General features: G+C 57.2%; 1 protein-coding gene across 5 annotated transcripts in view; it reads right to left on the bottom strand.

Moving 5' to 3' along the window:
• Positions 1–3897: 3897 nt before the first annotated feature.
• Positions 3898–27257, bottom strand: part of RALGDS (ral guanine nucleotide dissociation stimulator) — a 51963-nt gene continuing 28603 nt past the window's right edge. For 2 of the 5 annotated variants that reach the window (XM_025359260.1, XM_025359256.1), the window contains exons 2-18: positions 18398–18508; positions 16341–16534; positions 15690–15785; positions 14723–14916; positions 14045–14457; positions 13347–13562; positions 12907–13010; positions 12194–12278; positions 10302–10370; positions 9797–9883; positions 9280–9312; positions 8841–8962; positions 8539–8634; positions 8000–8201; positions 7583–7825; positions 6377–6491; positions 3898–4945 (exon numbers count right to left, since the gene is read on the bottom strand). In XM_025359260.1, coding sequence (XP_025215045.1) covers positions 4770–4945; positions 6377–6491; positions 7583–7825; positions 8000–8201; positions 8539–8634; positions 8841–8962; positions 9280–9312; positions 9797–9883; positions 10302–10370; positions 12194–12278; positions 12907–13010; positions 13347–13562; positions 14045–14457; positions 14723–14916; positions 15690–15785; positions 16341–16534; positions 18398–18508 — 2556 coding nt within the window. In that variant the 3' untranslated portion in view covers positions 3898–4769. Of the gene's footprint in view, positions 4946–6376; positions 6492–7582; positions 7826–7999; positions 8202–8538; positions 8635–8840; positions 8963–9279; positions 9313–9796; positions 9884–10301; positions 10371–12193; positions 12279–12906; positions 13011–13346; positions 13563–14044; positions 14458–14722; positions 14917–15689; positions 15786–16340; positions 16535–18397; positions 18509–26935; positions 27124–27257 lie in introns of those variants that run through there. The other 3 variants (XM_025359255.1, XM_025359257.1, XM_025359259.1) reach the window with 3 other exon arrangements.

Below are 27257 nucleotides of genomic sequence, written 5' to 3'. Positions count from 1 at the left end.
AAAAAAAAAAAAAAAAAAAAAAAAAAAAAAAAAAAAAAAAAAAAAAGGTGTGGTGGTAGATACGTGTAATCCCAGCTACTCAGGAGGCTGAGGCAGGAGAATTGCTTGAACCTGGGAGGCAGAGGTTGCAGTGAGCTGAGACTGCACCACGACACTCCAGCCTAGGCAACAGAGTCAGATTCCACCTTAAAATAAAATTTGTCTCTACAGGCTGGGCGTAGTGGCTCACGTCTGTAATCCTAGCACTTTGGGGAGGCCAAGGCAGGTGGATCACCTGAGGTCAGGAGTTCAAGACCAGCCTGGCCAACATGGCAAAACCCCATCTCTTCTAAAAATACAAAAATTAGCTGGGTGTGATGGTGGACGCCTATAACCCCAGCTACTTGGGAGACTGAGGCAGGAGAATTGCTTGAACCCAGGGGGCAGAGGTTGCAGTGAGCTAAGATCATGCCACTTCACTCCAGCCTAGGTGAAAGAGTGAAACTCCATCTCAAAAAAAAAAAAAAAAAAAAAAAAAAAAAAAAAAATTGTCTATACAGCATATAGATTGATCAAGTTCTAACAAATCCATTCTGCCAATCTTTTTTTTTTCCTGAGACAGGTCTTGCTCTTGCTCTGCTGTCCAGGCTGGAGTGCAGTGGCAGGATCACAGCTCACTACAGGCTTGACCTCCTGGGCTTAAGTGATCTTCCCACATCAGCCTCTTGAGAGCTGGGACCACAGATGCACACCACCATGCCTGGCTAATTTTAAATTTTTTTAGAGACAGAATCTCACCATGTTGTCCATGCTGGTCTCAAACTCTGGGGCTCAAGCCATCTCCAATCTCAGCCTCCCAAAGTGCTGGGATTACAGGTGTAAGCCACTGCATCTGGCCCAATCTCTGCTTTTTAATTGGAGAATTTAACCTATTTATATTTATAGTAATTAATGAGAAAACCTTTACTTCTGCCATTGAGCTGTTTGTTTTCTGTATGTCTTATGACTTTCGTTCCTCAATTCTTCCACTACTGCTTTTTATGGATTTACTTTTGTACAACTGATTCCTTTCTTTGCTTTCCTATATACTTTTTAGTTATTTTCTTACTGGTTACCTTTGGGATTACAAGTAACATCTTAAACATATAACAATCTAGTTTCAATAATATCAACTGAATTTAAGTAATATACACTGCTATTATACATCTTCCCTCTTTATACTGTCAGTCACAGATTATATCTTTACACATTGTTTTCATTAATGTGGATTTATAGCTTTATGAATTTTACCTTTAAATCATAAGAAAAAAGGATGAGTTACACAAACCCAAAGTAAAATAACACTGGCTTTGCTAACTACCTGTTAGTTATCTCTACCAGTGTTCTTTAGTTTTTCATATGGCTTCAAATTACTGTCTAGTGTTAATTTTAACTGGAAGGACTCCCTTTACCATTTATTGTAGGGCAGGTCTACTAATAAAACTCCCTTTACTTTTATCTGAGAATGTCTTAATTTCTCCTTCATCCTTAAAGGATGTTTTGCTTCTTCTTTCAGCACTTTATTTATTTTGAGAATATTTTTTGAGATGGAGTCTTGCTCTGTCGCCCAGGCTGGAGTGCAGTGGCGTGATCTTGGCTCACTGCAACCTCTGTCTGCTGGGTTCAAGCGATTCTCCTGGCTCAACCTCCAAATAGTCGGGACTATAGGCAGGTGCCACCATGCCTGGCTAATTTTTGTATTTTTAGTAGAAACGAGGTTTTACCATGTTGGCCAGGTTGGTCTCGAACTCCTGACTTCAGATGATCTGCCAACCTTGGCCTCCCAAGGTGCTAGAATTACAGGTGTGAGCCACCATACTCAGCCTTCTTTCAGCACTTTAAATATGTCATCCTATTACCTTCTAGACTCCTTGGTTTCTGATGATAAATCAGCTGTTAATCTTGAGGATCTCTTGTATGTGATGAATCGCTTCTTACTGCTTTCAAGATTTTCTATCTTTTGACAATTTGACTAATAATTTTGGGTATGGATCTCTTTGAGTTTATCCTGTTTGAAGTTCAATGAGCTTTGTGGATATGGAGATTTACGTCTTTCAACAAATTTGGGAAGTTCTGGACCATTATTCAAATAATCTCTGCCTTTTCTGAACTCTCATTAAATGTATGTTGGTACATACGTACCTCTAGTTCTGTTCATTTTTCTTCATACCTTTTTCTTTCTGTTCCCTAGACAGTAATTTCTATTGCCTTATCTTCCAGTACACTGATTCTGTCTTCTGCCTGCTCAAATCTGCTGTTGAACCTCTCTAGTACATTTTTCTTCTCAGTTATTATGCTTTTCAGCTACAGAACTTCTAGTTGGTTTTTATAATTTTTTTTTTTTTTTCTTTTTGAGACGGAGTCTCGCTTTGTCGCCCAGGCTGGAGTGCAGTGGCCGGATCTCAGCTCACTGCAAGCTCCGCCTCCCGGGTCTACACCATTCTCCTGCCTCAGCCTCCCGAGTAGCTGGGACTACAGGTGCCCGCCACCTCACCCGGCTAGTTTTTTGTATTTTTTTGGTAGAGACGGGGTTTCGCCGTGTTAGCCAGGCTGGTCTCGATCTCCTGACCTCGTGATCCGCCCGTCTCGGCCTCCCTAAGTGCTGCGATTACAGGCTTGAGCCACCGTGCCCGGCCGGTTTTTATAATTTCTATCCCTTTATTGCAAATCACCCATTTGCTCATACATTATTTTCCATGGTTTCCTTTAGCTCACCAAGCATATTTAGGACAGGTGATTTAATGTCTCTGCCTAGTAATTTTAATGTCTGAGCTTCCTCAAGGATAGTTTTTGTCAAATCCTCTTTTCCCCTGTGAATGAGCCACACTTTCGTTTCTTTGTAATTTTTTGAGAACTGAACATTGAGTATTATAATGCAGTGACTCTGGACATCAGATTGTCTCCCTCCTCAGAAAGTGTTTTTTTACTTATTGAAGGATGCAGTCTTCTGTCTCCGTAGTAACTTCTCCAGGCTTAGAGTTGTCAGGCTTATATTTGTATTTTTGCCAGGCTTATATTTGTATTCCTTGTTGTGTACAGTCACAAAGTTTCTGTTTTGTTGTCTCTTGGTCAGCCTCTGACTTGATGGAGATTCCCTTAACTGTTAGAGTTCAGCAGCATCTCCCTTCACCAAGTGTTCTCGTGGTGACTATGTCCGATCAGGTTCGAGTCCCAAAACAGTCTATTCTGATAGTTTTCTTTTTAATCGTTGTTTCTGTGGAGAGACTGAACCGTGGGTTCTCCTACTCTGCCATCTTTTGTCACAAATATTACTTTATTATTTTTTGAGATGGAGTCTCACACTTGCCTGGGCTGGAGTGCAGTGGCGTGATCTCAGCTCACTGCAACCTCTGCCTCCCAGGTTCAAGCGATTCTCCTGCCTCAGTCTCCTGTGTAGCTGGGATTACAGGTGCCTGCCACCAGACCTGGCTAATTTTTTTAATTTTTAGTAGAGATGGGGTTTCACTACGTTGGCCAGGCTGTTCTCAAACGCCTGACCTCATGATCCACCTGTCTTGGCCTCCCAAAGTGCTGGGATTACAGGCATGAGCCACCGTGCCTGGCCAGAAATGTTACTTTTAAAGACAGCTAAATTTCAGAAATTCTTGCTATGCCTTGTGAAAGTACCTCCAACCTCTAGCCCCAGGAGTTCTGAGGGCTGTCTCAGCACATTCCCAATTGACTGATGCCGAAAGGAACATCTGCTGTATGAAAGGTAAACTTTGTGTTTCCTTCAGTGTGCTGAGAAAGGTGGCTGGCTTTTCCTGTGCATAAAATCACTGGATAATCCTGCAAGAGTCCTTATTTTAACATGGAATGTGAGAGTCTCTATCTCATTTTAAGACAGGCAATGAAAGAACAAAACTGCAATGACCAGGCTATAGTAGAAACAGGATTTTAATATAATATTCAAGTCTAGCATTTGCTATTTACAACAAATAAATATTGCCCCTCCCCAATCAGTAAACATTTTTTTTTCCTTTTTGCTTTTTATACAAATAGTCAATCGCCCCACCCCCACCCCAAATCCTCCTTCCTCACTAACCCCCGTCTTGCATGGTCTGGTAAAGCCCAGGACGCAGTGGTGAATGGCACTTGCAGTGGCATGAGATTCAACATCGATGGGACTCAGCTGGGACTGTCCTCATTCACCGGGTGCAGAGTCTGGTCCACGAAGAGGGATTCTCTCTTTGCTCCCGGGGCAGGGCTGGGGTAAGTGGTGGGTGAGACTCCCTCACTCTCAGTTGGCCCTGATGATGGAATCTTTGGTGCAGCCTGAGAAAGGCTAGAGTGGTGGGAGGGGCCGGGACCCCCGCAAAGGTCACAGGCCAGTGCCCGTGGGCATGAGGAGAGAACTGCAGTGGTCAGACATGGTGGGTGAGTGGGTGCTCTAGGGTGCCCATGGCACAGGTGGCAGTGACCCACACCTGGGAAGGTGTCAGGGAAGTGTACAGAGGTGGTGCCCGGGGGCAGGCAGGGCACCATGCCCGTTGGCACTGCTCCTTGGCAAAAGTCAGCTAGTCCTCTGGTTCCAGAGAGCAGAAGGCACCTAAGGCAGCAAGTGGTCCACGGGAGGCCAGGTCAGCCTGACCAACGGCAGGCGTCAATCCCAGCAGCAGGAGAGGTTCAGGATGAAACTGGAGTCTGGGGTACCCTGGGCTGGCAGGTGGGAAGAAGGTGCCCAGCTGGCCTGGGCCACTCTGGTCCGTAAGTGCTCGGCTACCAGCCAGCCAGACCCTGGGGAGATGCCCTCAGAAGATGCCCTTGGCAATCTTGAGTCCTTTCTGCTTCATGCGAGGGAGGGTTGAGCTGGCTCCATGCTTGACCTTCACTCCCTTGGTGAAGGTCCGCTTCTTCAGGACAAAGTCATAGTTGGCGGTAGAGTTCATGGCATAGAAGACGTTGGCGTTTTCAGGGATCTTCAGCTCTGGTGGGGGAGGGGCAGAGGGGTGATCAGTGGTGCTCCTGGGGGCCCTGCAGGATACCCCTACCACTTGAGAGCCCCTATAAGGAGCGTCTTGAGCCACAGACCTGAGATCCCCTTCCAGTACAGCTCCGGGACTCCAAGGACCCCTCTCAATGACTCTGCCTGAGGACAGACTGCTGAGGTCCTCACAAAACCTGGTGACTCTTATTTAAACAGGGACTGACTCCAGAACATTCCGGCTTGGCCTGAGCTGGCAGAGGGTCACCCTGTCCTGCCCATACTGCAGTGCTGGCTGCCCAGCTGGAACAGGCATTCTAGAATCCAGATCACCTTCTGGAATCCTGCCCCACTCAGGACAAGGGCTCCAAGGACCAGGAAAGGACAGGCTTGCCCCAGGGCTCTGGCACCCATTCCAGGGAGGCCTCTACTCCTTCTGGAACCCTGGCACCCAGCAAGCACTTCCTCTTGGCTCCATTTCCCATCCTCTCCTCCGGCCCACAGCCTGCTGTAAACCAGAGCTGGGCTCGATTCGTGCTCCTGCCGACATGCTGTGGCTTTTGGTCATCATCTTTAACCTCTCTAGGCCTCGGTCTTCCTTTTCTGTAAGATGGGTGTCCCACCTACCTTGCCCACCTAACCAAAATGGTGCAAGAAGCTGCCAGAGGATTTAGACTATAACTTCTAGGGATCATAGAAGTCATTGCTAACTGTCTGGGCTAATGGTGGGGGGTGGTGTTCAGCTCACTGGAAAGAAAACAGTTGATAATATTTGTAGTTAACTTTTATGGTGCACATAGATGCTTTATATATACATGCACATATATATACACACGTATATACATATAGATTTTTATATATATGATCAACCCACTGGCTACTTTAATTTCCATTTGAGGAAAAGAGAAGCACAGAGGGCTTAAGGAACTTGCCCAGCATCTCCAGGCCCAGGACACCCCACTCTGAGCCTGCGCTGGTTCTTGACACTTTCCCAGTTTCTAGAACACTGAGTTGGCCTCCTAGTAGCTTGTTCTGCTTTTAGAGTCTCACACCCATGGATTTTAACACTTGACACTTTGGTCTACAGCGGTCACCATTCTTTCTAGAGCACATGTTTTCCTGTCTTAGCCAGAAAGGGTCCCTTCCAGTGGGCCACCTGGCTAACCTGTCCCAGTGAAAATGCCTTTTCTCTTTGCTCCTCACTGATGTGAGTTTTGAACTGCCTATTCACGCCTAGGGAAGGGCACACACTGGGGAGGTCCAGGGGTCACTGGGGGCAGCAAGCAGACAATGGGGGCAGCCAGGGCTGCCCTGTCCACAGTGTCCACCCACACTCTGCTGATGAATTTTCTGGGGCCAAAGACTTCCGACCTGGGGCTGGGGAGTGGTGTGGACCTGCCCCCTCCGCCATCGCCCTCTGGTCCTCTGACTTACTCCGGTCATCGGAGAGAATCTGCAGCAGCTCATAGTCCTCCGGCTCATCCTCCTCCAGGTTGTGTTTGTCCATGGCCTTGCGGATTACGGCCGGAGCCTTATCTTGGCTGGTCACCTGCATCGCGGCGGGGGATGGACCATCAGGGAAAAGACCCTGGAGCAGCTCCCCCAGAGTGCAGTGGCTAAGGACCCTCTGGAGTCCCCTCAGCACCGGGCACAGGCACTCACAGCCTCTGGCCAGGTGCTTGGTCCAGAGAGGGCCTTGTCACCCTCTCCTGCTCCCCAAGTGAGGTCTCCGTGGAACGAGAACAGGTCTTTCCCAGCAGTTCCTACCCTGCTTCTATAAGAGCCTGTTTCTTCCTCCCGTGCTTTCCTGGGAAGCACTTGCCCCTCCAGGATAACAGCATCATTGAGCCTGGGGAACAGACAGTCCCTAGTCGAAGCCATGGAGGTAAGAAAGGAGGGGCCGGCCAGGATGCTCAGTGCGGTCAGCACAGGCCATGCCCCTGCTCCCTTGACCCTGAGGCCCAGAGCACAGGCGGAACTCGGACACAGGGCCACCAGTGACTGCTAACCATGCTAGCCCCCGGCAGCGAGAAGCTCGGGAGGGTGTGTGAATAATGGGGCACCTGGCCCAGGGTGGGGTACAGAGAGTGGGAGTTACAAATGGCTCATCTGTTGCAGGATACCTGGAAGATGAAGAGCGAGCCTCCAGACAAACCCATTCTGTGGGCACCTCCCATCGGCTGTCTGCAAGTGCTATCCAGACTCTGACCCTGCTGGCCCCCTCCAGGGCTCCCAGCCTGGTTGCCACAGCGGCCTCCTAACCAACACCCCTGCGGTTCTAGTGCCAGCCCACGCCAGACAGAGAAGCCAGTCGTCTTCCTCCCTGAGAAAGTCGAGGTCCTGACAGTGCTCGGGGCCTATGTGGCCAGGCCCCAGATACTTCCCTGACCTCATCTCCCCCACAGCACTGCCCCTTCACCTCCAGGGGGCTTTGCATAGCTGCTCCTTCCCTCTCCCTCTGCCCTCAGGCCAGCCTTGTCCCTGATCACTACCTTCTTCATTTCTGTACCTGGCTGACATCTGTCCTTCCCCCCCACTAGAAGGGGGAATCCCAGGAGGGCAGGGATGGTGCACTGTTCGAGTGCGTCTGCCACCAGTGGAGGGAGGGACCCAGGCCGCCCGCCCGCCCGCCCGGCTCACCAGGATGCTCTTGTACATGTTGCCGTTGTCCACGTCCAGGCTGACGCGGATGATGCAGCAGTCGCCCACCTGCTGGTTGTAGAGCGGCAGCGCGGAGCTGGAGTTGCAGAGCCCTGAGACGGAGCGCTTGTGGGTGCGTGTGGCAGCCACAGGTGTGGTGGAGGCTGAGGAGGATGAGGTGCTGCTGGAGGCCGAGCTGATGCCGGAGGTCTCCGGAGATGACTGTGAGGCTGATTCCCAGAACTGAGGGAGACGACAAGATCAGCAGATCTCCCTGCCGCGTGGGGCACCCCAGGCCAACAGCCAGATGGGGAACCTTCTAGAAGCTGTGTTCAGGATCCAGGGCTTCCTGGTCCCGTGCACGGATTTGGAGTGGGGAGATGGGGAAGGATATTGGGGAGAGGGGCAGGCAGTCACCTTCTTTTCCTGGCCATCTGGGGACTCCGGGACGAAGCTGATGTTGATCTCCTCCACGTCAGAGCTGGAGGAGCCGGCCGAGTGCACGCTGAGCGCGTCAGCAATGTCCCCGCTGCTGAGGTAGGGGCCACACCTGAGCTGGTCACAGGACTTGGAGTGGGAGCTGCCGCTGGTACTGAGCTCAGTGCTGGGGGCCTGGCGGCTGGGTGAAGGGTCAGCTTAGTTAAGGGAGCTCCCCAAGGACACACCCCACCCCCGTAGCCCCTGCACTCTGGGCCCGAGGACTGTGCTAAGTGCTGGGCCAGTTGCCAGTACTCCATTCACCACAGCCATCTGGGAGAGCATTTAGTATCACCCCATTTCACAGAGGAGAAAACTAAGGCCCAAAGAGGTGGGGGGAACTCATCCGGGTCTCAGGGCCAGTCAGCAGCGGGGCAGGATTCCAGCGCCTGCTGCCCTGACTCCTCGAGCCCAGGCTCAGCCCTGAAGCTTCTAAGCCCCACGGCAGCTGCCCCTGCCACCCCTGGCCAGGCCCTTACTCGCTCCAGCGCTTGACAATGGCTGTGTTTTTCTTGGTCCTGAGGGTGTTGCTAGCTGACTCAGATGGGGGCTCCAGCTCGCACGACAGGTTGTAGCTATGAGCAGAGGGCAGTGGTGTGATGACCGGGGGCCATGCTCCGGCCTTCCCCCAGCACCTGCCCAGAAGCTGGAGTCAGGGTGCCCCACCCTTCTTCAGGCAACAGGGGCTGACGCTGACCATAGGTCGTAGCTGCTGGCCCTCTGGAGCTGGCCCCCCAGGACAGCCTGCCCACGCTGTCCCCATTTGCTGCCCCGGCCTCACCTCTCAGTCTCGCTGAGCCGTTCCACGGCCCGGAACCAGACCCCAAACTGCTCATCTGGTGTGATGCTGTAGTTGTTGCAGGCCGACTGCAGCAGCTTGATCTGGGCGATCACCTCGAACTCCTGGGAGCGGAGGGAAGCACAGGGCGGTGACAAGGCCCGGGCAGGACAGGGGCCAGTCTCCAGGTCTTTGCTCTTGGGGTCCCCTCCTCACCTCTATTCCCATCCAGGCCTTCCTGTTCTCAAAGCTGGGCTCAAACAGCCATTCCCCAGGAGGTGGTCCTGGACTATAACCTCCTACCCCCACCCTCCAGTGGGAGGGGACCCCCTTCTGTATCCAAATGTCCCATGAATCTAAGAGGGAGAGGGTGGGAGTCGAGTGTCCTGCCCTGGTGGGTCTGTTTTCCACCCCTCCCCCAGTCAGGGCTGCAGCTGCTTACCTTCCTCCTCTTCTCGAAGTTGATGAGTCTGCCCTGGAAGGTGGACACCCAATGGCTATCAGAAAGTGACCCCTTGACCATTACAGCCTCCCCACCTCATGCTTCACTACCAAGAGCGTCCACCAGGGGGCAGGGCACACACACCCCTGGACTGGAGTCCATGCTGGGCACCAGGGCAGGGTCACATGCGGGCAGAGGCTTGGGGACTTCTTGTCCGGCCCTCTCCGAGGACAATGAACTAAGGCCTCGGGCAAGAAGGCCCTGCTCAGCCGCCACATGCTGTCTGATCTTGGAGGGCCTGGCTTTCCTCTGTGCTCAGGGTCACTGCCTGAGGGATAGGCTGTGTCCCACTCAGCCAAACCCTGCTTCAGCTCTGTGTTCGGGCAGCCCTGGGGTGTCACCAGCCGGGCATTGAGCTGTTTACTCATTGCTGGGACAGGCATGGTGGCCCAGCCCCCAGGGCTCAGGGAAGGTATCTCCTCCCGGGCCCCACTCCAGCCTCGCCCGGCATACTCACATACAGATAGTCCTTCATGGCGGTGTCCAGCATCACCAGGTCTGTGAGGAATGTGCCCAGGTAGGGAACGGTGCCCTGGATGATGCCCTGTGGCATTGGGGTAGAAGGATGAGCAAGACCCCTCCCCTGAAGGCTTTCTCAGCCCCCGAACCCAACTGGCCTCACTTGGAACAGCCTGGGGGCCTCCTGGAGCCCGCTGCCTCCCTGGACCTCAGACTCCCTCTAGCCACCTCCCTGGCTGGCATCTGGGAAATGCCGGGTTCCTGAGTCGTGTGGTCCCTGGTCCTCCCCAGCCCCACGCCCGCCTGAGCTGGCTCTGCCAGGCCTCTCCTTTCGTGGCTGCAGCTGGTCCTCCCAGATACCAGCTGATCCAGGCATGGCTCTGCCAGGGTCCAGAGGAGGCCACCTCTAATGGGGCCCACAGGCACCATGGCTACAGACGAAAGGGTCCCTCCTCCCTACTCCCAGGCCAGCCCCCTTCCCCTCCGCAGCCTCGGGCACTCACCGTCTCCTTTGGCCGTTTCTGGGCTCTCTTGGGGTTCATCTCCAGGGTGGCAAACTTGGAGGTCCCCTCCTGCCAGGGTAGAGAGGACAGGGTCAGCGAGGCCCTATCCCCTCAGCCCTTAGCCCTCAGGCACCCTGACCTGGGGCGCTGCCAGTGTGCTTGGGTTCCAGGGCTGACCCTGGTATCAATACTCATTAGTGTGGGGTCCTGGGCCAGCAGCCTGGCCTTCCTGAGCCTGCCTCCCCCTCTGGAAAGTGCGGATGAGAACTGTGCCTGCTGCATGGTGAGGTGGCTCACGCCTGTAATCCCAGCATTTTGGAAGGCCAAGGCAGGTGGATCACTTGAGGTCAGGAGTTCAAGACCAGCCTGGCCAACACAGTGAAATCCCATCTCTACTAAAAAATACAAATATTAGCTGGGCATGGTGGTGCACACCTGTAATCTCAGCTACTTGGGAAGCTGAGGCAAGAGAATCCCTTGAACCCAGGAGGCAGGGATTGCAGTGAGCCGAGATCGTGTCGTTGCACTCCAGCCTGGGTGACACAGCGAGACTCCTCTTAAAAAAACTGTAGGCCGGGCGCGGTGGCTCAAGCCTGTAATCCCAGCACTTTGGGAGGCCGAGAAAGGCGGATCACGAGGTCAGGAGATCGAGACCATCCTGGCTAACACGGTGAAACCCCATCTCTACTAAAAAAACAAAAAAAAAACTAGCCGGGCGAGGTGGAGGGTGCCTGTAGTCCCAGCTACTTGGGAGGCTGAGGCAGGAGAATGACGTAAACCTGGGAGGCGGAGCTTGCAGTGAGGCGAGATCCCGCCACCGCACTCCAGCCTGGGCGAAAGAGCAAGACTCCCTCTCAAAAAAAACTCTGCCTACCTTGCAGGGCCTCAGAGACTGCGCGCTACAGCCCTGTTTTGGCTGAACACTCCTTTTCTCCCTTGAACCTCCCGTGAGGTCAGTACCCCAGGGCTGGCATTCCTCCGTTTTCCAGATGAGGAAACTGTGGCCCTGAGATGGGCAGCGACTTGCCCAGGGCCCCCAGGGACTCCAGAATAGGCTTTTCTGTCCTAGCCAGAGGCTCTGCCCCACCTGCCTTTACCCCTGTTTAGCCACTGATTGGGATACCATCCTCTGGGCTTCTCGTGCGTGCTAGGGCCCCCAGCAGAGCTGTGCCACGGAGGGAGAGGGACAGGTGTTCCAGACCCCCCTGCGATACTCCTCTGTAGGGAACTCTGCGTTCGTCCACGCAGGAGGGGGGCCCTAGATGTCATTTCACCGACCGGGCATGCCACGGCACCAGGCAGTGACACTTGACTCCCTCTGAGGCCTCGTGAATCCATTAGTCCCTGAAAGTTCTCCTCAGTCATCTGGGGTATCTGCCATGGCTAACGGGGTACCATGAGAAGAATGCTACAGGGTTCTCTGGTCAGTGTCTCTTCTCAGGGCAGGATGGGGAAGCCACACAGGGCCTCCAAATCTACCTGCCAGGTACGGTCACCTGGCCCTTGGCATCCCCTGCAGCTCCTGTCCCTGGGATAGGCGGCTGCCTTCTCCTTGGGTGTGCAGAACAGACAGAGGTAGGAGCCTGGCCTCCCGGGGACAGACTGGGCCAGTGTGGGGGCAGGAGCTGCATCCCCTTCCCGACCAGCGAGGAAGCCAGAGCCCTGCTGGTCCTGATGCCCATCTACTTCTGGAACCTCCACTGCCACCCTTACTGTGTCGGATTAACCGGGGCCCTGTCCCTCAAATGCCCAGGGGCCAAACAGATCCCTCTTCCCTCTTTGTGCACACGGGAAAGGAACTTTTCCAGCAAGAAGCGAATGCCACCACCCCCTGCCCCTGCCCCAGCCCCAGCCCCAGCCCCAGCCCCAGCCTCTGCCTGCCGCCACTCCACCTTGATGAGCAGCTCCCGGCTCAATGAGTAGTTGTTCTCATCTGAGAAGATCTCCGACAGCTTCTGAAAGATCCGGAAACTGTCCCTGTCAGAAGGGCAAAGAAGGAAGGAGAAAGCTAGCAATGGCGGGGAGGGGTGTGAGTGCAAATCCATTTTACTTTAGAGTTAAAAGACCCCAGGCTGCCTGAATGCAGCACACAGGGTTCCGCAGAGCACCCAACGCTCTGCAGGTCTGGGGAGCGGGCCTTCATGTTGGTGCAACAGGACCCCTGTTCCCATTTCCACTGAGCAACTATTTCCGAAGGGTGTTTTTTCTTTTTTTGGAGACAATTTCAGCCACCCAGGCTGGAGTGCAGTGGTCCGATCTCGACTCATTGCGACCTCCACCTCCTGGGTTCAAGGGATTCTCCCGGCCTCAGCTTTCCGAGTTGCTGGGATTACAGGCGTTAGCCACTGCGCCTGGCACAAAGGTTTTGATATCAATAGCATAAGGGTTCTGTGGCTACAACATGAACACCTGAAAATCTCTGATGTGGCTCAACCCAGCATCTGACAGCTTAGGAAGCCGAGCTCTGAGGCAGAGCTGCCAGCTCAGGTCAGTGGAGGATCCCTGCGCTCAGGGTTTGTGGCCTCCCACCGGCTCACTAAGCAGGCAATGCCAGCCCTGGGGGAGGTCCCCAGTGTAGCAGGAGCTCCTATAGAGGCCTGCCCACCTGGAAACGTCTTCCCACGTCTTCTTCAGCCGGTGGATGGAGTTGCTCTGCAGGGCGGAGAGGATGGCATACAGCGACGAGAAGTTCTTGAGGATCCGGCACTCCTGGGGCGGGAAGAGCAGGAGGCGTGAGGTGGGGCTGGGGCTCCCAGTTTGCCTGGCCTCAGTCACCCTTGGCCTCCCTTCCCCTCCTAATGAGACAGACGCTCAGGGAGTCCCCAGAGGGCACACCTGCGACCCAGGGGTGACAGGAGGATTTTAGCTCAACCTAAGGAAACGGCGTAAGGAGGACGTGAGCATCCAGGCAGTGGGCTGGGAGAGTCAAGGAAAGCGTGCCCCTGGGAAGAGGGGACTGGGGCCTGTACAGGGGCTTGGACTGCAGACCACAACCTGAGAACAGATGAAGACAAAGAGGGGGCCCAGGCCCCTCCTGTGGCGTACCCTGGCCACCTCGATCCAGTGCTCCACCACCCTGGCCCTGTCTGGGGCTTTCGTGCTTCGGTCCCCGAGGCAGGTGGTGATGACGCAGTTGGCCACGCTGTTGAACTGGGTGACAGTGGCGCGGATGGTGGGTGCCAGGTGCTCCTTGCCCTTCTTGTCCCGCTGGGACCAGATGGAGCCCAGGCAGTGGTAGGGCACCACCTTCTTGAACAGCTCCTGGGGAGGAGGGTAAGCGTCACCTGGCCGTGCCCCAGCAGTCTGGGCTGGTGCTGGGGAAGCTGAGGATGTAGCTTGAGCCTTGTGGGGGGGTCTCTGGATTTTATCCCATGTCCATGCAGGGTGCCTAGCACACAAGTGACCCAGGACAGAATGCTGGTGGGGACAACAGGAGCACTACCTCGCACATCCTCACCAAGCCCCAGTGCCGACAGGCGGCTCGCACCTGCATGGACCAAACGGCAGTGCCTGCCCACGCCCCAGTGCCCCACCCCCTACCCCCGCCATCCCCATGGCACGCCTCAGTCTGCTCCCCATCCAGACGCACATCTGCTGTGGGCGCTATAACTAGGGGCTTTGTCCAGTGTCTGCTATGGGCTCCAGGACACACCAAATGCCTAATGAGTGCTGAGGCTGGTGCGCCTCCTAAACAGATGCCAGAAGGGAGGTCCACTCCTGCCCTGCCAATCTGAGCTGCTCACCGCATCCATCAGTGTAAACTGCTCTGCCACCAAGTCGGGAGGGAACACCAAGAGGTGAGGCTTCTCCTCACTCAGCCCGTTCTCTGCAATCACAGGTGAAGGCCAGGAAGGCTCTAATGCTGGAACTGGCACTGGAGCTGGCTCCAGCTCTAGAGTTTGGGAGGGAGCTGGATCCTGTTCTGGAGGTGGTACTGGAGCTGGCTCTAGTTCCGGAGCTGGTGCTGGAGCCGGTTCTAGTTCCACAGCTAGCTCTAGAGCCTGCTGGAGCTTCGGAGCTGGTGCTGGAGCGACCTCTAGCTCTGAGCCTGGAGCTGGTGTTGGAGCTTGGGCTGGCACTGGGCTGGGTGTCCGAGCTGGTGTTAGAGCTAGCTCTAGCTCTGGAGTTGGTTTTAGAGCTGGCACTGGTGACAGAGCTGTAAAAGGAGAAAAGTTCGAAAACATGCCAGCCTTTCCTGTGCCTTTTCAAAGACAGAAAACAGCCCCGGCTTCCAGAGAAGCAGCTCCCCTCGAACCCACAAAACCTGCACCAGGCTGCCCTCCCACCTGTGGTCCCTGCCTGTGTGGTCTGAGGACATCTGTGCCCCTGGCCCAGCACCAGACCCTGGAGCCGCCTCCTCGTGTGGCCCAGCACTGACCCCTCCTCATTCAACCTCTGGCACCCACCCCAGTCCTCCTCACCCTCAGGCTCTGCCTCAGTGGGTTCCGAGTGCTCCAGCTGGGCCAGGAGAAGGTGGGCACGGCGCTCCAGGTCTGAGCCTGGCATGTTGAGCTGCACATAGGCCACCAGCTGCTTGAGGCAGGGGAAGTCCGGGGGTTGACAGAAATCCTCCGAGTACTGGTCCAGCCAGGTGCCCAGGATGGAGGAGATGGCACTGGGGACAGGTGGGTGGGCAGCAGAGTCAGAGGTCTGGGCTCCCCTTCCCCATGGCCCTCCCATGGCTCCGTGAGCCAGACTGGGCTTCTCTGCTAGCCCCTGTCCATCCGGAGGCCACCCGCCCCAGCCCAAGCCTCCTTGGCTGTCCAGGCAAAGAAGCAAGGAGGCCCCTGGTCAGTGGTGACACCTCTCCCCTCCTCCAGGGAAGCCCCGCCCACGCCTCTGCATGTCTCCAGCCCCTCTCCTCGCTGGACCATAAACTCCATGAGGGATCTGTCCTCCTGCCTGGCATCCCAGGTCCCTGGCGGCTCAACTTGTAGCTCGGGGCTGGTGAGTTGCCTCGCTCTTTGAGAACTGTGTGGGTCTCATCTTCCCACTGATCCCCTTCTCCCAGAGAGTGGGGTGCAGCCTGCCCGCTAAGCACTCATTGAGGGGCGAGGCAATGTGAGAGCAGAGGCTCACCCCACCTCCTGCCCTGGGCCCCTATATCAGGGCACACTGAGCCACGCCCAGCTGGGATGAGGCTATGGTGGGATGGGTTCCCGCCGGCGGCTGCTCTGAGCCCCAGCCACCCCAGGACTCCTCCACAGCTCCTGATCTTATTTCCTCCTGCAGGCGAAGCCCCCAGACCCCAGCCCTCCAGCAGGAACCGCAAGAGGTGTGGGAGCCACGGTTCTGCCCATCTGGCTCCAGCCCCAGCCCCAGCCCCATGCACTCTCCCACTGTTTGCTGGAGACAGGGTCCCTTCCTCTGGGCTGAAAGCTCACTCACTTTTTAAGTTGGTCCTGGGGTCCGCCATCCTCGTCAGAATAGGGGAGGACGCAGCCGTATCTAGAGGAGGCCGTGAGGGCATCACATCTACCGTACCTGCTTACGACGTCGTGTGTTACTGTCTGACTCTCCGACTAGAACGGAGGCCCAGGAGGGCAGGGATTTTTTTTTTTTTCATCAAATTATATTAAATGCCTAGAAATGGGCCAGCACATGGTAGGTGCTTCATATACATTTGTTCAATGAATGAGCCCCAACCAGCTCCTTCCCAGCTAGCTGAGTGCCCCTCGGACCCCTCCACCAGCCCCCGGGTACAATCTGGAATGTCCTTGGCAAGTGGGAAAACTGCTTTGTCCAAGGCCACATACGAGTGAGGCTTGGGGCAGAGCGCTTCCCCATGGGGGACAGGAAAATCGTAAATACAAGCACCACAGTCCAGCAGCCCCTTCCCTAGGGCCACGTGGTGGGGGAGCACTTTCCACCCCTCATCCCGCGCAGGCCTGATCACCCCATGAGGTCCTCTTAGCACCCAGTTTTTCTTTCGTACAAGCAAAGCGAGGCTCAGAGAGGTGAACCAGCATTGCCAAGACCCACAGCCGGGCGGGGGTGAGGGGCCCTGTGCATCCCATGCAGTGGAGGGTGCGTGCTCACCTTTTAAACAGCAGGTCCAGGACCTGTTGGGTGGTGGTGAAGGCTCTGTAGGTACACAGGAAGATGGTGACGTAGGAGAGGTCGCTGCCCTGGAAGGCGGGCACCAGGTGCTCCACCAGCTTCTCCAGTGTGCCAGCCTTCACGGTCCGCACCTTGCAAGTCTCATAAAGGTTCAGGGCCGACTCATTCTCATACTGGGGTGGGACAGAGGAAGGACAGTGAGTGGCAGCACATGAATCTCCTGCAGCTCATATGGAACCCTGAGCCCTCAGTGGCTTGTGGCAGGAGGCAGGACTGAATGTCTCTAGCAGAAAAAGGTTATCAGCTTTAAAAGTAGAATTTCAGGCCAGGTGTGGTGGCTCATACCAGTAATCCCAGCACTTTGGGAGGCCAAGGTGGGAGCATCACTTGAAGCCAGGAGTTCGAGAGCAGCCTGGGCAACAAAGTGAAATCCCATCTCTACAAAAAATTGTTTGCAAAACTTAACAATTAGCCAGGGCCAGGCATGGTGGCTTACGCCTGTCGTCCCAGCATTTTGGGAGGCTGAGGTGGGCAAATCACTTGAGGCCAGGAGTTTGAGACCAGCCTGGGCAACATGGCAAAACCCCATCTCTACAAAAAATACAAAATTAGCCAGGTATGGTGGCGCACACCTGTAGTCCCAGCTACCTGGGGAGCTGAGGGGTGAGGATCGCTTGAGCCCAGGAGGTCAAGGCTGCTATGAGCTATGATCATACCACTGCCTGGGTGACAGAGTGAGACCCTTTCTCTAAAAGACTGAAAAAAATGTAAAGTAGAATTTGAGGTACGGGAATGATTTAAATATTAACACCTTCAGGTCAGTCAGTTGTTAACTGAGTAATGGTAGCTGCCCTGTGGGAACAGCGTCACCTGAGAGTTCTAACAAAACATCCCCATTCTAGGCCTGGCGCAGTGGCTCACGCCTGTAATCCCAGCACTTTGGGAGGCTGAGACGGGCGGATCACGAGGTCAGGAGATCGAGACCATCCTGGCTAACATGGTGAAACCCCGTCTCTACTAAAAATACAAAAAATTAGCCGGGCGAGGTGGCGGGCGCCTGTAGTCCCAGCTACTCGGGAGGCTGAGGCGGGAGAATGGCGTGAACCTGGGAGGAGGAGCTTGCAGTGAACTGAGATCGCACCACTGCACTCCAGCCTGGGCGACAGAATGAGACTCTATCTCAAAAAAAAAAAAAAAAAAAGTGTATCCTCATTCTAGAGATCAGGAAACAGAGGCTTACCCAGGGGCTGGGAGGGACTGGTCCATTAGGACACACGGCATCTTCCCTGTGGCACTGATTTGTTTTGTTTTGAGACAGTCACCCAGGCTAGAGCGCAGTGGGGTGATCTCAGCTCACTGCAACCTCAGCCGCCTGGGCTCAAGCGATTCTCATGTTTCAGTCTCCCAAGTAGCTGCGATTATAGGCGCACACCACCATGCCTGGCTAATTTTTGTATTTTTAGTAGAGATGGGGTTTCACCATGGTGGGCCAGGCTGGTCTCGAACTCCTGACCTTAGGTGATCCTCCTGCCTCGGCCTCCCAAAATGCTGGGATTACAGGCGTGAGCCACCGCGCCTGGCTCCTGCAGCACTGTTGAAGTGGCTCCATAGCCATGAGGAGCAGAACTGCGGCAGTGGCTCCAGCCTCCCTTCTGGAATATTACGCAGCTGAGTCAGGCACCGGCTCTCAACCTAGAGGAACCCCAGGGATGTGTTCTGGGAGATGGCAATTTGCAGAGACCTAACAGCCTGAAACCCTGTTCTTCTTGGGTGAAGACAGCCCCACTACTCCAGACAGTGTGCACGTCTGGGAGAAGGCATGGAGGATGGCGAGGCTGATAGCTGCACACCCGGAAAAGGGAGGTCAAACATGAAAACTTGCTGCAGAAAACCTGATCAAGCCTGGGCTGGACAGTGGGGGTCGGGAAGGGAGTGAGGGCCATTTCCTTTGGGATCAACTGTGGGGCCCTCAAGGAGCAAAGCCCTGGGAGGGATCCCCAGCTGCGCCTCCTAGTGGAGACCCAGAGCGTACTCACCCCGAGCCAGCGCTGGCCCTTGTTGGCTCCGTGGTGCAGCTGCACCTTGCGCAGGGAGATGGAGTAGATGACTCCGTTGATCAGCTCCTCACCGATCTCCTGCGTGGAGCTCTGTGAAGACAACGCCCAGCAGCCGGGCGTGCGGACGTCAGGGGCCTGCCTGGCCACTGTGCAGGGGATGGACCTGTGCAACCTGTTCCCCAGACAGGGCACAGACTGGTGGCTGCACAGACCTATAGCCCGGGGTGGAATGAGATCACAGCTCTACGGCCTGGGTTTAACATCGGCACAGAGGGCCACTGTCCTGGCACTCCACTTCCCCAACCTGGCTAGCCACCACCTGGCGCATGGTCATGATGGGTTCACCAGGCTTCCGATCCCCTAGTAACTGGCTCCTGTTCCTGCCCAGGACGGAGCCACCCTCAAGTCATCCCCTTCCATAGTGGAGACTGTTATTCAGCCATTTCACAGATGGGTAAATGGAGGCTGAGAGAGGAACAACTGGTCCAAGGTCATGCTGCCTTGGGTAAGCGGTGAGGCGGGGATCCCAGGGCTCTGACACGGCTGACTGCATCCAGGCGGTTATGCCTCGAGAGAAAGTTCCCCCACCTCCCCAGGGCCAGAGGCCCATGGGCGTCCTCACACTCACCCCTCCTCTGCCCAGCCTGGCGGGCCCTGGCTGACCCAGCAGGAGTGGGCAGCTCCTCCAGGCCCAGCTCTGGCGTGTCAGCAGCCCGGATCTGGGCAGGCGGGGGGCACCCCCGGCGGCCACATCCCAGCCACTTCCTTCCCCTCTGCTCATTCATGCTCTCGTGCCTGCTTGGGCAATGGGATTTCCCAGTTCCCTGACCGTCATCACATGAGGGGACGGGCGTGAGAGGTGACGGTGCCAGTCTCCAGGCAGACGCTGGGGTTCCACAGAACCCTAAACCACAGGCCTGGGCTGGAACAGGAAGGGGGCCTCTGGCTCCAGGCAGTAAGGAAAGGCCCTTGTCTTAGGAGACAGATTCCCCCCACCTGGCAGGCTGGCCTAGGTCACTTAGCCACAATTACCCCCTGCCTCACAGCCCCCTCTGCCACTTGCTCTGTCCAGGAATGGAATGAGCTTGCAGCAGGTAGAGGAGCCGGGGTGGGGGGTGGGGTACGGACACCAACCTCAGAGGTTAGGAAGGAGGTGGGAGGTACTGGCCTGGCCCAGGGTCATTAACCGCACAGTCAATGCCCCAACCCAGGTGGGAGTGGAGCTCAGAGAAGGCCTGGTGGACAGTGCTGACTCAGGCCCTTCCCTTAACCCCGGCAGGAGTCAGGTAGACCGTCCAGCATGCTGTGGACGGGACCCCGGCCTCCTGCCTCCTGCGCACCCTCGGAGGCCCGGCCCTGGGAGGCCCAGGAGCCATCCTGGAAGTCCACTTCCTCTGACCCGAGGTCGCCCTCCCACTCTGGGCTTTGTACAACAGGAAAGCTGTGGGCACCATGCTGGGCTCCTGACTGCCACCGCCTCTGGACAGCCAGCCAGCCCCATTTCTTGGAAGTTAGCAGGGAACCCACAGGCACACTCACACCCACACCCCACAGACAGCCCCGCCAGGGGAGGTCTGGCCCTTCCACTGACAGGAAAACAGAGACACATGCTCAACCCCTTTCCTGACTCACACGTCTGTCCCCTGCCTAGAAAATCGTTCCTTTGAAAAGAAAAGCATTAGCGGTTACAGTGCTCAGGGCCCCCAACCACCCTGGCCTCCTCAGGGGTCCCAGACTGCCTCCTGTGAAGGCTGTTGGCTCAGCTGGGAGTCTCTCTCTCCCCTAGGGATTTTAGCCACATCTGGACCAGCTGCGAAGCAGACAGTATCCTGAGTGCCCAAGTCACCGGCAGTGGCTCTGAGGTCTCATGCAGGACAAGCCCGCCACAGGGGACTAAACATGAACCCTGGGGGAGCCCGGCACAGCACCGAGGTCCTGGCTGAGCACCACCCGTGCCTGCCGGACAGAGGTGTCCCCAGGCAGGCCAATCTCCAGGAAGGGCTGAAGCCAGGTGGCCTCAGCCATCCCTGAGCAGGTCTAGATAGTGGCTCTTCCGTGAGCTGGCGGGCCAGCAGCTGGCCCAGCCCTGCTTGGTGTCATATGATCCCTGCACCCTTCCCCACCCCCCGGGGGCCCTCTCCTGCCAGCCGGGTGGTGGGGAGAGATGCAGGCCCAATGCTGAGAGCCACACATGCTTGCGGTGAGGGAGCTGCCACCCTGTCACACGGTGCTCTAGCCCTCGTGGAGCTAGTCTGTCTTCTCTGGTCCCTTCCCATCACAGCAGCAGCGGGCATGGAACCGACCATAGAGCTACGTGGAGCACAGGGGCTGTTTAAACCGCCTGCTCAGATGGTGGAGGTGCAGGCTCCAGAGCAAGCTGCCCTGGGGTCTGGGAACAAAATGGCAGAGTAGGGCCTCTACCCCTTGCGCTGAGCCCCCCTCACAGGACAGAGAAAGCAAGCCAACAGCCCTGGCAGCTGCCCTGGGACCCTCTGGAGCAAGAAAGGTAGGGTTCCAGCACCCACAGGCCACCCTAGCTCACTCTGTTAGCGGACACCCCATCTGGGCAGCACTTGGGCCCCAGGGCACTCTGGCAGGGCTGGGAGTTCAGAGGCGGAGGAGCAGAAACAGCCTAGTGGACAGCTGATGCAGAGAAAATGCTTCCCCCCAAGGGCAGGCGCCCAGGCAGCCGCTATGAGCTGACTGCTAGGAGAAAAGAACACCACATGCTTGGCTGTGTACTCAGGGGACACTCCTGTCCCACCCCCAGCAGGCGTGCTGATGTCCCTGGGCTCTGGGACCCAGTCGGCAGCTGTGCCTGTAAACACACTGCCTGGTCTTCTGACATTTGGGTCAGTGCAGTGAGGGTGGCATGGGGTCCCTGGTGAGTAGGGGCCCCCACACCCCAATGTCCCCAGGGACACAGCCCGGAGCCCTGAAGATGAGGAGGGGAAACAGGGCCTGGTGGCATCTGGTTGAGTGTGTCACCTGATCAGCCTTCTCAGAGTGACAGGCCAGCAGGATGCCATGTCCCTGGCTGACAGAGGGAGGAAGCCACAGGCCAAACCCAGATTCCCTCTGGGTAGAATAGTGAGGGTCTTAAGGAGCCCCACGAGGCCTGCCCTAGCCCTGCCATCTCCCCGCCCAGGCCAACGGCACCTCCTCCCAGCATGAGCCCTCTGGTGACTGGCACTGGGACCTGATGGCGGTGTGGTACCGGATGACACCTGATACCACATCCTCCACGGGGCTGGCGATGGACGCTGGGCGGTAAAAACCTGAGGGAAACTTGTCTGAGGCCTGCCTAAGGCTTGGGGACCTAGCCGAGGGACACTGTAAAGAGAGGCTGAGTCACCCTGAAACCCAGTGGGTGGGAGCAGCTTTCTGACTTGAGCTTTTCGCTCCAATACAGAAGCCAAACGCGAAACGCATCAGAGAAGGCTGCTCAGTCTCTACAGAGCTCAGGTTCCCGGGACAGTGCGGGGCCCATGCTGCTGTGCACCCTCTCTGTCCTACAGAGGTGGGGACCCAGGCCCGAGGAGGGGAGCCGGTGGGGCGTGTGCTGGCTGAGGTGAGAGCCCAGGACTTCTCAAGTCATGAGCTCAGACCACGAGCCCCACCAAGGGAGGTGGAATGCGAGGACAGTGTGTCCGTGACCCTCTTGCCCTCGGGCCTGCCCTCCAGCTCTGGGTGGGTGGACCCAACCCTGATCCCCAGGGCATGGACAAGGCCCCAGGATGACAGGAGGCCAGCCCTGGGTGTTGGTGGGCCATACTCCTTCCTGATCCTGGGCACGGCAACCCACAGAAGTGGCCTCAGACCGGGACGACACGAGGTGCCTGCCCACCAGGATGCTCCCTGGCCTCGGAAAGTGGCGGCTGGGAACCAGCCTGTGCTGAGCCCCCCAAAGGCCAGCCCATCTCTCCAGAAACCCTCCCTGCAGGCCTGTGCCGTGCAGACCTCCAGGTCAGCCACAAGCCTCCAGGGTCCCTGTCCACACCCAGCCCCTGACAGTCAGGCGAACACAGGGCCAGGCCCAGGAGGGGCATGGCTGGTGGTAGCTGAGGAGGAAGGTGGGCTGGTCCCAAGGGAATGCAGGGCAGGGCCAGCTGAAGGTCCAGCCCCAACTTTAACCAGCCACGGTGCCCAGTACGTGCAGGCACTTCCTGGGTGCAAGGCCCTTTGGACACCCATCATGTTTAATCCTCCTAACACCCTGCCTGATGGATAAGGAAACAGCCCGGCAGGAACTCGCCCAGATCGGGAGCCAGGAAGTGGCAGCCAGAACGTGGATTTGAACCCTGGCCTGTTGGGACCCACCCAGGCCTGGCGCTGCCTCTGCCACAGTCTCAAGCTTGGAGCAGAGTCCAACCCCTTGTAGCACAGATGTGGAGGAGGGGCCAGAGACAGGAGGGATTTTCTCAGGTCACACAGCAAGTTCGCAGGGGAGTGTGGCAGGGCCAGCTTTCCAGCACCTGCATCTCCGAGAGGTTTGTGGACATGCCCTGGGCAAAAGGCCTGCAAGACACCAGGCTAGGGAAGTGCCATGCTGAAGGTGCCAGGTGATGCACCCCAGGAGCCCAGGGCACTTGGAAGGCTCAGGCCACTCCCCTGGCACCTAATCAGAAAACCTCATTGTGGCAGCTGCCACCTATCCACTGTGCCAAGTGCTGTGCTGGCCACTCCTCAGACCTCCTGTTTCACTCGAGGGTGCTCACCACAACCCTAAGAAGAGGGCTGGCATCACGTCCATTTTATCGATGAGGAAACTGAGACTCAGGAGCACGTCTACAGCTGCCAGGGGACTGAGCTGGCATCCCAGCACAATTCTCTTCTCTCCAGAGCCCAGGCTCCCTGCCTCTCGGTTGAGATGGATAAAAGTCTCCAGGAATGACTACAGGGGAGGCTGGCAAAGCATGCAAGCTTCCCCACGGAGGAAGACGCCAAAACCCTCCAACGCAGGTGTCCTGCCCTGCCTGCCAAGCCACCGTTGGGCTGCCATCCCCCTGCCTCCCCGGCCCGTGGGCAGGCAAGGTGTGCGGAACTGGAAGAACTGGGTCTGCTCAAAGCTCAGTTTGTCCTGCATGAGGCTGCAGGCTTCAGTGTCTGCCCCTTGACAATCAAATGGGGACCACTGCTCTGCTGGCATCTGTGAACACAGCGATTCTGGGCCTGCAAGGCTGGAAGTCAAACCCTGGGACTGGGAGGCCACAGCATGGTGGCACCATGCCATGGGAGTCACCTGGGTGGCCAACCGGCAGCCCCTGGAAACCAGTCCTTGACTGCCTGGGCGCAGCTTCCTGAAACCGCTCCACTGGCTCCTTCCGAGCCTGCCTGCAGAGGGCCAGGGACGAATCTCCCAGCTCTTTTTCTCACTGGCAACGCAGACAGGGCCTGCCAATGCCCAACTTCCAGGTTAAGAATCAGACCCCAGCCCTGCCAACAAGCAGCTTCATATCTCCCAGGGCCATTCCTGAGCTTCCTGGGAAACAGACCAGCATGCCTGAGCATCCCCCACCTGGAGAAGACACAAAGGCCCAGGACCAGCCAGCCGGGTTGCCCTCTTCTCCTGGGGGACCCTCCCGAGGAGTAGAGCAAGAGGGGAACCTGAGGGTCCTGGGGGCTGCCCCTTCGGAGTCACCTAGGAAGCTCTCCTGGAAGACCAGTCTGCACACATGCACGCAGGGACACACACCCACACAGGGACAGACAGGCTCCTTGCCTCGGGTCTTCAGCGTCAAAGTGCTCATGAGCCCTGGCGATTAAACCAAAGACCTGCACACAGTGTGATCAAGAGATCAAACAGTGGGAAGACGGGGGAGGCTGAAGGGAGATGCTCCCTGTGAATACAGAGAGGCCCTCTCCACTCCAGCCCACCTACAACTGCCCTCAGGCCTTGGGTCAGAATCCTGCCCCTGCTACTGACCAGCTTGGTCACTCTGCACAATCTAATTAGCCTCTGTTGCCTCAGTGACTTTATCTGTCAAATGGGCTCTTACCAGTCTTGACCCCAAAAGGAGGTGATGCAAATTACTTAGCTCAGAACCTCCCCAAAACCTGCTGACTCCTATTAGCTGTCATTTTAAACCTGCGGGGTCCAGTTCTGGGCTTGCTTTCTCCGGGTAGCTCTCCCCAGCGTCCTGTGGCCCAAAGCACTTTTGCCTTCCTCTGAGCCATAAGCTTCCCTACTGCTCGGGGCATCTGGGCTGCCTGGGCCTTCTCGGATTCCTGACGGCTCCTGCACACAGTAGGTGCCACAGAGAACATAGCCCATGCTCAAATCCTGGCTGCGGCCCTTGTTGGCTGCACGGGGTTTAGGTCAGAGACTTCCCTTCTCTGACCCCCCAGCCTCCTAGTAGGTGTTGGCACCTACTCTGTAGGGTTGGTCTAAGGCAGATGAAGTGAGGGGGTGGCCCACAACCTGCACTTTTTGCCAGGCCAAAGCAACCGCCTGTCCAGAGATGGGGGCACCAACCAGGTCACCTCCAGAAAGCAAGAACTGTGCAGGCCAAGCTGGGTCGGTGGTGGCTTGGCTTAGAACCGAGAAGATAAGCGGAAGCCCAGATGTGAGGACATCTGGCAGCCCAGAGGGAAGCACCGGGTGGAAGCTAGGTAGGGAAACACGGGTGTGGGGGAAGGCAGAAACCGGTGGTTTCCAGAGGACAGGGACCAAGTGCGCAGCGTCAGCTCTGGCAGGCCACATAGCCACCAGGAAACCAGCCCCAGGATAGGGGGTGCTGGCAGGAGGGACAGGGACTTCCCCGCCCCCTCCCTTGGGCCCTTGGTAAATGGTCATTGTGTTCAGTTTCCGGCAGTGGCCTCCTCTCCTGCCAGGATCCTGGTTTTCCTGACCCAGCCAGAAGTTTCCCCTTTGATTTTTAAATAGCAGCCACAGGCTGGATCTCAGAGCTGAGGCTGGGCCAGGAGGGCCAGGGCCAGAGAGGGAAGGCAAGACCCCAGGCAGGGGTGGGGCTCAGCTCTGCCTCTCCCTTGGTTCCTCAGGGACGGAGAGAGCAAACCTGCACGGCCCCTGTGAGCGCTCCGCCAGACCCTCCCAGCACACAAAGGCCGAGCTGCTGCCAGAGGTAATGAAAGCCAGATGAGCGCTGGGCTGCTGTCAGCCTCCCACTCCCACCCCCACCCTCCCAGGGGTCCCTCTCCAGCCGCCAATGAGGACCAGAGCCCTGGGTAGATGAGGGTTGAGGGAACACGTCTGGTCCGGCCATCTGCCAAGCTCAGGAGGAAAGGGTCTCTCAGGCGTGGGGTGTTCCCCACCAAGAGCTCTTCCCAACACTGGGCGGAGAAACAAGTCTCATCCAGGCCCTGTCTAGGTACCAGGACACCAAGAGGCACGAGACTCAGGCTAACAATCGCCAGCAATCACAACACGCCACAGTCTAAAGCCATGAAGGGACTGGAGATGCACCAAGGCGACACGATGCAGCACGGGGACTCAGGAGGTTCACTGTGAAGGCTGCAGCCCGGCCAGAGCTCTGATGGGCCCTGAGCCCCTGATCCAGGGATGACCTCTGTGCAGGCCCTGTGCCCAGGCAGAGCAGGGCGAGGGGGGCGTCTCTGAATTAAACCAAAGACCTGCACACAGTGCCATCAAGAGATCAAACAGTGGGAAGACGGAGGCTGAAGGGAGATGCTCCCTGTGAATACAGAGAAGCCCTCTCCACTCCAGCTGTGCAGTCAGGTGGGAGGCAGATGGCACCACCCAGAGACCCAGGGCACACGAGAAACAAGCCCCAGCCCTCACCTGGTCACCCTCCCATTCATCCATCACAGGTACACCACTTCCTTCTCTGAATCCTACCCAGTCCCTACAGGTTCAGGGTGTTGGCACTCTTTCCAGTTAAGCAGAAACAAGTCTCCCCTGCTCTGGGCCTGGGCTACCCTCCTCCGCTCACCACCAGGACATCTGGTCCCACGTGTTGGAGGCCTGCTGCTCCGCCTCATTCCCCGACCCTCCCCCCAAACCCGCCCCGCTATGAGCAGCCCCGATGTCCCTGGTCACCAGATCCACATCTGCCCCAAGTAGGGTCTGTCTGGAAGGCCCCTATGGTCTCATCACCTCTGAGGATTCTAGGATTCGGCCCTCCCGACCACTTGTTCCACACCTGCATCGGAAAGGCTAACGACGTGGTGCAGGCCCTGGGTGGGCAACTGGGTGAAATAAGGCACAGGCCACCGATGTAAACAGTGACAATGCCGCAGGAAAAGGTCCACCTGGGTTGCGGGGACTCGGTGACAGCAGGCCCTGGGACGGTATTGAGGGGGGCAAAATCCCAGCCGTGGTCCCTACTGTTGGACGGGGCGGGGCGGCAGCCCCCTGGCCCACCCTGCTGGCTGATTTCTGCAGAAGGCCCCGACCCCCACCTACGGAGGAGGGAGGAGGGAGGCGGCCCGCTGGGATCGCCCGGCCCCGTCCAGGGCTCGCCCCGGCCTGCCCAGCTCTGCCGTGGGTGGGGAGGCTCCGACGCATCCCCCACCCGACCGCCCCAGCTCACCCACCTCCGGGCGCGGCAGGTCGGGGTCGAGCTGCGTGAAGCTGTGCAGCACCACCGGGCAGCTGTCGGGGACGCCCACCTCCAGGCGCACGGCGTCCCACACGCTGCGGCTCCGCCGGGAGCCCGGAAACAGCGGCTCGGCGCCGCCAACAGGCCCGGCCGCCTCGGCCCACATGCGCTGCACCATGGAAGGCTCGCGGCAGGGGCCGGGCCGCGGGACCCGGGGCAGCGCGGGCGCCGGGCCGGCGGGGACGCCGTGCGCCTGGAGGTGGGCGTCCCCGACAGCTGCCCGGTGGTGCTGCACAGCTTCACGCAGCTCGACCCCG

The sequence above is a fragment of the Theropithecus gelada genome, chromosome 15 (assembly GCF_003255815.1).
Source record: "Theropithecus gelada isolate Dixy chromosome 15, Tgel_1.0, whole genome shotgun sequence".
Lineage (NCBI taxonomy): Eukaryota > Metazoa > Chordata > Mammalia > Primates > Cercopithecidae > Theropithecus > Theropithecus gelada.
Note: the sequence above shows the minus strand (reverse complement) of the source record. Positions and strands in the feature narration are given on the sequence as shown.